At 40.0% G+C, this 9,763-nt stretch overlaps 1 protein-coding gene across 1 annotated transcript in view; it reads right to left on the bottom strand.

Moving 5' to 3' along the window:
• Positions 1-9,763, bottom strand: part of LOC107752192 (NACHT, LRR and PYD domains-containing protein 3-like) — a 56,379-nt gene that overhangs the window by 13,422 nt on the left and 33,194 nt on the right. The window contains exon 4 of the mRNA XM_016568089.1: positions 4,656-4,829. Within this exon, the coding sequence (XP_016423575.1) occupies positions 4,656-4,829 (174 nt within the window). The remainder of the gene's footprint in view (positions 1-4,655; positions 4,830-9,763) is intronic.

Genomic DNA, 9,763 nt, shown 5'->3' with positions numbered 1-9,763 from the left:
TGACAAGATACATCCTTGTCTGACACCGGTCTCAATGGCAAAGAAGTCAGTGTGGCCTGTATCTGTCTTGACGCAGCAGCTGGAATTGTTATACAATGATTGGAAGACAGATATGAATTTCTTTGGCACACCATACAATTGTAAAATATGGCATAAAGATTCACGATGGACACTATCAAAGGCTTTCCTGAATTCGACAAAATTGATGGAAAGTGGACATTTATACTCTACGCATTGTTCAATTATGTTTCGTAAAGTGTAGATTTACTCGCTACATGATCGTCCTTTCCGGAAGCCAGCCTGTTCTTCTCGGAGACGTTTGTCAACGGCTGCCTGCAATCGTCTTAGGAGAACTGTGGAAAACACTTTTCCTGGTACAGACAGGAGGGTTATGCCACGCCAATTTGTACATTCCATTTTATTCCCTTTCTTTGGTAGCTTAATGATGGTACCCTTTTTCCAGTCTTCAGGAACAGTTTGCATTCGCCAACACGCATTAAATAGATCTGTAAGTTTCGCAACTACAATGGGACCACCATATTTTAGAAATTCTGCCTGAATTTTATCTAAACCAGCTGCCTAATTTGATTTATGTAACTTTATGGCAATTTGAACTTCTTCTGCTGTTATATTGCCTTGTACCACATCTAGCTCCTCCTGCGCTTCCTCCTTACCAAAGTCATAGGTGTTTAAGGGAAGCGGCTGATTTAATGTCTCTCGGAAGTGTTCAACCCATCGGTCATTCTGTTCCTCCCTGGTAAGGAGCAACTTACCATTCTTGTCTTTGATTGGAACAGAGGAACTACTCCAGGCTCCTGATAGGTCTTTAATGATTCGGTACAGGGTGCGGGTATCATTTCGATCTGCGGCCACCTGGGCTTCTTTGCATTTCTTCTCCAACCAATCTTTCTTATCTCGCCTACAGCTCTGTTTCACAGCCCAGTCAAGGTCAGCATATGCACGTGATGCCGTTTCCTTATCCTCAACCTCTAGAGCTTGATCCCGCTTCATTTTGGCCTTCTTCCTTAGGTCAATCAGGGCCCATGATCTATCCTGAATCCATTCTTCCTTCCACCTTCCACTCCTTTGGCCAATCACTTCTTGCGCACAAGTGGTCAGTGTTTCCTTGAAGTCTTGCCATTTTGACTCTATCTCTGTCACATCAGCTAAAGCCTGAAATCGATTGGAAAGCTGAAGGGTGAAGACATCTGCAATATTTTGATCTTTAAACTTTTCAATTGCAAATGGTCGGACAGTTTCAGATCTTCCTTCATGTCGTTGTAGTTTGAGCTTAAGATTTATACGGACCAAGTAATGATCTGAACCCACATCTGCCGTGCGGAAGAACCTCACATCCCTCAAAGCAGTCCTCCACCGTCGACTAATGCAAACATGATCAATCTCATTCAAGTTTGTAATTGTAAAGTTTAATTTAAAGAATTTTAAATATATTAGGCCCTTTTTGTCAGTCGGTGCTGCTAGGTTGTATTTATACTCAATGATTTTTTTCTCATATTGAGTATTGTTTTAATAGTTGGTCATTTATAAGTGGCACAACTCTAAAGGCAATAGAATCATTGTATAAGAAGGCGATAAAAGTGTTAGATAAACAACCCCTGTCATTTCATTACTGTAATATTCTAAAAAAAAACAATCTATTGAGTTTTGAAAATTATTTTTTTTTTAAATATGCATGTTTTATTTATAAGGTCTTGAAAGGGCTTGCTCCCCCTCCGTTAATTGAATTTATAAAACCGAGGACAGATTGTAGTATTGGTACTAGGTCTATTATTAGAGGGAACAGTGAGGTGCCATATAGGCGAACATCTTTTGGACAGAAAGTATTATCTGTAATAGGGAGTAAATATTGGAATAGTTTACCGCAGTCAATAAGACAATGTTCTACTTATCATACCTTTAAAGATCATTTCAAAAACTGGCTTATGACGAATCAGTTGTGTAAACATTTTACTTAGAAATTTTAAAATGTCTTTTATGTGCTGTTGTATGTGTATTTGAGTCTGTGTCCTTGTGTGTACCTGCCTAGGGACTGCAGATGTAAATTAGCAATGTTGCTATAATCCGGCTTGTTTACATTCTGTATTACTACAAATGTTAATTAACATGCATTGTCCCTATCAAATAAATAAACAATAACAATATCCGGCCATATCATTTACATGAACACAAAAAAAGGTGGTTCAGTCTGAATTAGAGGCAATGTTAGGGATGGGGGTAATAGAAGAATCCCACAGTGATTGGGCGAGCCTGATTTTAGTACCTAAGACGGACGGCTCTGTACGGTTCTCTGTGGATTATCGCAAAGTGAATGCGGTGTCAAAATTCAACGCCTATCCAATGCCGTGGGTTGACGAATTGCTTGATTTGATGGGTAATTGCTTTATTGGGCATGTGGAGGTCAGGTCTCTGGGCTTCCACTTGGGTCATGGACAGTTTCTACCCCAAATTAATAAGACGGCAGCAGTTGTGACCTGTCCGAGACCCAAGACCAAAAAGGAGGTAAGCCGTTCTCACCATCCGCTATTATCTCCTGGGATCGGAATGCACTCTCTGTTCGGACCACATGCCACTCCAGTGGCTCCACCGCATGAAAGATACCAACGCATGGATCACCCGCAGATGGCTGTGGCCGACTTTCTCTCCAGGAAGGGGCGGGGGGGCAGGCCGGATGACTCCCCGGCCTGAGTTGGACGGTGGGGGTATGTGGTGATGGGGGCGTGAGTCAGGAGACGAGTGGTGAGTAAGTAGGTCAAGTGCAAAATGATGAACACCTGTGTCTAATTGCAATAATTGGTGTGGAGAGACCAGATAAAGAGCGACTGGAGAACAGGAAATGGGAGAGAGAGATGGAATGGAGATCTGTTGTGGGCTTCCCAAGACTGAATGTTGTCTAACTCCAAGGAACAAAGTGATTGAGTCATCTGTGACTGTTTGGAAGTGCAGAAAGCACGACTTTTGTTGTGTATCTCTGATTTTTGTTGAATAAACGCACAAGTCTCCATAAACTGACACTGCCCTCTTCCTTCCATATTCCGAACTTTGTCACAGTAATTATTTATCTCTATGTTTCATTTTGGCTTACACTTATATACTTTGATTGTTTTCCAGTGGTCTTTATATGTATATACTGTACTAACATACATTTGCCTTGGGCACATTCAGTATAATCTTTGTATTGGACCATTTACATTTCATTCCTTAAAGGGATAGTTCACCCAAAAATTAATATGGTCATTATTTATGTTTTTCCAAATCCGTATGACCTTCTACCTACTGCGGAACAGAATGTTCCAGTTGCTCCCCTGGCACTGCAGCAAAAAGCTGCCCACTGCTCTGGGTGTGTTCACAGTGTGTGTGTGTGTGTGTGTGTGTGTGTGTGTGCAGCAGATCCTGTTTTGCTATTTAGCGCCCAAACTCTGGTACAATCTACCCAACATTGTTCAGGAGGCAGACACACCTGTCAGTTTAAATCTAGATTAAAGACCTATCTCTTTAACCTGGCTTACACATAACACACTAACACATTTCTAATATTCAAATCTGTTAAAGTATTGTTAGGCTGCATTAATTAGGTCAACCGGAACCGGGAACACTTCCCATAACACCCGATGTACTCGCTGCATCATAAGAAGAACGGCATCTATGCTAATATTAGTCTCTTTCATTCTTATTCCGAGGTCATACGAATGCAGTCTGTATCCAGATCAGATGATAGATCAGTACCTAGAGACGACCTCTACAGCCCTGAACGTCAGCGGAGACCATATCAACTAGATGTGCCCCAGAGATAGATCCCCAGTGAAGACCTCGTCACCTTGACGACCATCGGCACAAGACCACGAGAACCAGACGAGTCCTCTGCTCAATCTGACCTGTGTTGCAGCCTGGAATTAAACCACACCATGCTAGTTTCGTCTGGTCAAAGGAGAACTAGCCGCCCGACTGAGCCTGGTTTCTCTACATTAGGTTTTTTCTACATTTCTGTCACCAATGGAGTTTTGGTTCCTTGCCATTGTCACCTTTGGCTTGCTTAGTTGGGGACACTTAATTTCTGGCAATATTGTCGACTTGATTGCACAGATACTATTTGAACTGAACTGAGCTGGACGATGACATCACTGAATCAATGATGAACTGACTTTAACTGAAAAATGGACTGTTTACTATTATCCTCTTGCATTATCGATACACTACTTTCCTGTTTAATACTGTAAACCTGCTAAAAAATACTATTATGAAACATAAAATAAGCAAATAGGGTTTGAACTTTATGGCCTATACAGCTATATTAATAAAGGTGACTTGAGTTGACTTGACGTGTGTGTGTTTACTACTCATTGCTGTGTGTGTGCACTTGGATAGGTTAAATGCAGAGCACAAATTCCAAGTATGGGACATCATTCTTAGCCACACGTCATGTCACTTTTACTTTCAATAGAATTCAATTTATTTCAATAGAAGTAAATAAATAAATAAACAGAAACACTTCTCAAAATATCTTTGATGTTCCACAGAAGACAATCATACTGTTTTGGAATGACTTTAAGCAACTGATGACAGAATTGTAATTTCATGTGAACAATCCCTTTCACATTAAATGATAAATTATTATTCAATAACATGATAACACTCACTGTAGTTTCTCCAGTTTACAGAGTGGATCCTCCAGTAGAGCAGAGAGCAGCTTCACTCCTGAGTCTCCTGGTTCATTACAGCTCAGATTCAGTTCTGTCAGGTGTGAGGGGTTTGATCTCAGAGCTGAACTCAGAGCAGCACAGCCTTCCTCTTCAATACTGCAGTTACTCAGCCTGCAGAGAGTGAAGAACATTAATGATCTCTGAGATTGTGTTTAAGCTTTAGGGTGAGCGTCTGTTTCTGTGACATGCAGAAAACAACAACATCCTTGTGTGTTTGTATGAGCTCTGCTTTTCTCTCTCACAGCAGGATCAGTAATATAGAGATTTTAACTCACCACCCAAACAAAAGCTAAACAATTCATTTAAATTCACTCTACCCACACGATTCTGAACAACCTCTCTAATATAACAACTGGAAAGAATTTACAGAAAAAAAACAATAAAGACAAGTTAATATAAAGATGTGGTTGAGTAGTTTCTCAATAGTGTGAAAAACATTTTACAGGGGTACAGTTTGAAAGTGAGGTATGAACACAGATGTAATATTTATAATGGTTTCATTCAAATTTTCTGTAATTTGAAAATTAATACATATTGTTTCTTTGGATGTTATGATTTCTGTTAGTATAGTGAGTGTTACAGTGATTGTTTAATGTTGATCAGCAGCAGCATTCCTCCAGAGACAGCAGTGATAGCAGTCTATCTACAACATGGATGCATTTGTCATATTTGTGTAACCCCTTTTTAATGCTATGGGTCAATTTTAACTTTTAAAATCAACTATTAACAAAGGTGGGGGACTCGATCACATGACTTGAGTCGAGTCTGACTAGTGATAGTCTTGTTTAAAGGATTAGTTCACTTCCAGAATAATAATCTCATGATAATTTACTCACCCCCATGTCATCCAAGATGTTCGTGTCTTTCTTTCTTCAGTCAAAATGTTTGAGGAAAACATTTCAAGATTTTTCTCTATACAATGGACTTCAATGGGGATCAAGGGGTTGAAGGTCCAAGTTGCAGTTTCAGTACAGCTTCAAAGGGCTCTACACGATCCCAGCCGAGGAATAAGGGTCTTATCTAGTGAAACGATCTGTCATTTTCTAAAAAAAAAATATATACCTTTTAACAACAAATGTTCATCTTGCACTAGCTCTGCGATGCTCATGTGTGACTTCACGCATTACGTAGTCACGTTGGAAAGGTCTCGTGCGGTTAGCTCTTCATCTGTGTACTCCGGTTCAAAGCAATTAATTTTCTCCTCCAACTTCGTCCAACATCATTGTTTTACCTTTTTTGTAAAGGCCATTAGACTTTCATTGCATGTTTGCTTTGTAAACAATGGGTTTGTACTTCCGTCTACATCACGCGTGACCTTTTTTAACGGGACTACGTAATGTGTGAAGTCGAGCTAGTGCAAGATGAGCATTTGTGGTTAAAAAGTATTGAATTTTTTTAAGAAATGGACGATCGTTTCACTAGATAAGACACTTATTCCTCGGCTGGGATTGTGTAGAGCCCTTTGAAGCTACATTGAAACTGCTATTTGGACCTTCAACCCCTTGATCCCCTTGAACCCCTTGAAAAATCCTGGAATGTTTTCCTCAAAAACCTTCATTTCTGTTCGACTGAAGAAAGAAAGACATGAACATCTTGGATGACATTGGGGTGAGTAAATGATCAGGACATTTTTATTCTGGAAGTGAACTTATCTTTAACTAAATAAAAAAATAAATTACATGAATTGACTTGAACTTGAGATCCAATGATGTGAAACTTGACTTGACTTTATAATAACTGTAATTAAATTCATTTTTAAAAATAAATCATTGCGACATAAATTGGTAAACAAAACGCAAGACACTGAACCAACAGCACCAGTGATCCGAGTCTGTGCGCTTCATGACGCTGCACAAGCACAGAAATACAGCGCTCTAGGGGTGGGAATCAGAGGGTACCTCACGATACGATAAGATACACAATACATGGCAGCCCTGAATGTCAGCGGAGACCATGTCAACTAGATGCGCCCCAGAGACAGATCCCCTGTAAAGACCCCATCACCTCGATGACCATCGGCACAAGACCACGGGAAACAGACAAGTCCTCTGCACCTGTGTTGCAGCCTGGAATTAATCCACGCCATGCTGGTTTCATCTGGCTAGAGGAGAACTGGAACCCTGACTGAGTCTAGTTTCTCCCAAGGTTTTTTCTCCATTTCTGTCACCGATGGAGTTTTGGTTCCTTGCCACTGTCGCCTTTGGCTTGCTTAGTTGGGGACGCTTGACTGATTGCACAGACACTATTGGAAGAGAACTGAACTGCATGATGACATCACTGAATCATCAATGAACTGAATTTAGCTGGAAAAATTACTCTGTTATTGACTTCTTGAATTATTGACAAACTATTTTCTTGTTTAACACTGTAAAGCTGCTTTGACACAACCAGTATTGTATAAAGCGCTATACAAATAAAGGTGACTTGACTTGACTCAAGTTACAATACCGATAATATCACGATATTAGTTGATATATTGCTAGACAATCCTATAATTATACATAACAACAGCTATGATAGATAGATAAGTAGATATTGTATAGTTACAGTATATGTGTAGTCTGTATATGTAGTGTGTAGTACATGCATAAAATACATACAGTGGGAATAGAAAAGAATCACCCCCCTTTAAATTAATCCCTGGTTGATATGGTCACGCAGGTTTGTTTACGCATTAAACTCATGGCCACGATAAAAGGATATTGTTCTCTCATTATAGGATCTTGAGGCCACGACTTCACATCGCATGGCCACGACATAAGGATGTCCTTAAATCGACAAAGTGATCTGATGGCCACAAGTTAATATGACAGTCCCACGAATTAATATATTGTGGCCACGACAAAACTAATTGAACCGAACATGTCCCCTCCCAGTCACTGTAGTTTTCAAACTTAGCTTAAATCTTACACTAAATGAAAATAATTATAAATGACATTTCTGACATTTGCCTCTCAAATCAGTGCTTTAATGTCAAATATCCCTTTTATAGATTAGTGATATTTCTCTTGCACCCAAAATTGAAGATATGTCGGCAAAACGGCCTTAGTATGAGTTTGATTTTATAACACACAATATATTAAGCAATATTTCTAGAATATCAGTGCTGCTGCCAACAGTTCAGTTCAGCCACAGCATCTCAGAGCAACACACTGAACATTTTTACTGAAAGAAAGAGGTTTTGAATGAATTGGTTGAGTGATTCAGTGACCCATTCTTGTCTAGTTCCTAAACAAATCAGCTATTTTAAATGAATCAGTTGAATGAACACTTCTCTGACTCGCTCATTAAGACAGTGATTTGCCAACACCTACTGACAGTTTTAATTTCATATTTAAAAATATCATTTAATTTCATATTTCTATTTTCAAAATGTAATATTTAAATTATGATTATTTCAAATGTATAATTAGGAAGTGAATTTCTGAGGTAAAAATAAATAAGGTTGTGACAAAAATAAAATATCCTTGTTTCTGATGGTGCCGTGACTTGACTTGTTTGGTTTGTTTGCACTGAGACTTGACTTACTTGAGACTTGATAGGGACTGTAGGGACTTGTAGGGACTTTATTAGATTAGTTAAATGAATTTGTTATCCCCCCCAAATAATAATAATAATAGTAATAATAATAATAATAATCAGTCAGCAGAGCAGGCGGGAGCGTGTGAGTGTTTGCTTAATACTTTGTTTCTGCATCTGTTGTTTGAATTGTTACTTGCTGCTAAGAAGGTTTATTTCGTTCTCTAGCTATTTCTACTGCTATTTTTCGTTGTAATTTGTATGTTTGATTGCACTTTGTTTGTAATAGCCATCGGTTAAAAAGGAGCTTTTGCTATTTATATTGCTCCGTTCCTGCACTTAAGTGCAAATTTTAGTTTCGATTTGAGCAATTGCCCTGCTATAGGCTTTTGGGTGTACTAATTTAACAAGGCGGCCACAGCGACCGTAGCCTATTTAAACTGCTTGTTCACTCTCAAACTTTGGGAGAAGCGATCAGTCAGCAGAGCAGGCGGGAGCGCGTGAGTGTTTGCTTAATACTTTGTGTCTGCATCTGTTGTTTAAATTGTTACTTGCTGCTAAGAAGGTTTATTTTGTTCTCTAGCTATTTCTACTGCTATTTTTCATTGTAATTTGCATGTTTGATTGCACTTTATTTGTAATAGCCGTCGGCTAAAAAATAGCTTTTGTTATTTACTGTATATTGCTCTGTTCCTGCACTTAAGTGCGAACTTCAGTTTCGATTTGAGCAATTGCCCTGCTATAGGTTTTTGGGTGTGCTAATTTAAGAAGGCGGCCACAGCTGTTTTCTCTGAAGTGTCGGGTGGCTGTGTATTTGTTTGTTGTCTGTCAGCTGAGGCGGAAGCGTCAGCGGAAGCGTTCAGCCCTCGTGTTCAGCCTCCTCGTGTGAAGACCTACGAGTGTGAAGACCTACTGAAACGTACTCGGTTACTAACGTAACCTCGGTTCCCTGAGATACAGGAACAAGTACTGTGTCTTGCTAGACGCATATTGGAAAAAAGCCTTTTTTCTCCTGAACTGAAGCCTTTTCATTCACACAGTGACTCTGCCCGGCCATTGGTTCGTGCAGTGTATTAAAAACGAACTAATGGCTAGGCAGCGGCGCTGCACGAGCCTATGGTGACGAAGCCAGCCAAAGCCCGCCAGAATGGGCGGGGCATCTGGCTATATAAGCGGGCGTTTGCCACAGGATTCTCAGGTTACTTCGACTGAAGTGACGACTGAGTCGTGCAGCTTCATAGCACGGCTAGCAACGCAGTACTCGTTCCCGTATCTCAGGGAACCAAGGTTACGTTAGTAACCTTTCGATACTACACTTGTACTGCGTCTTGCTAGACGCATATGGGAACACAGTACAATCACACCGTGCTAATGTAGTGGAACGACTAAAAGTATAAAACTTCCATAAGCAACCAATGCCCATAGAGAAGTTAACAACAACCCAAGGCTAAGACGGGCTGAGCTTCCCGAGGTCACACCCGGCCTGGTTAATCGTTCCAGAGTACTCCTGTAACTTCGACACCCAG

The sequence above is a fragment of the Sinocyclocheilus rhinocerous genome, unplaced genomic scaffold (assembly GCF_001515625.1).
Source record: "Sinocyclocheilus rhinocerous isolate Xijiao unplaced genomic scaffold, SAMN03320098_v1.1 scaffold4034, whole genome shotgun sequence".
NCBI lineage: Eukaryota > Metazoa > Chordata > Actinopteri > Cypriniformes > Cyprinidae > Sinocyclocheilus > Sinocyclocheilus rhinocerous.
This window is presented reverse-complemented; position numbering and strand designations above follow the sequence as displayed.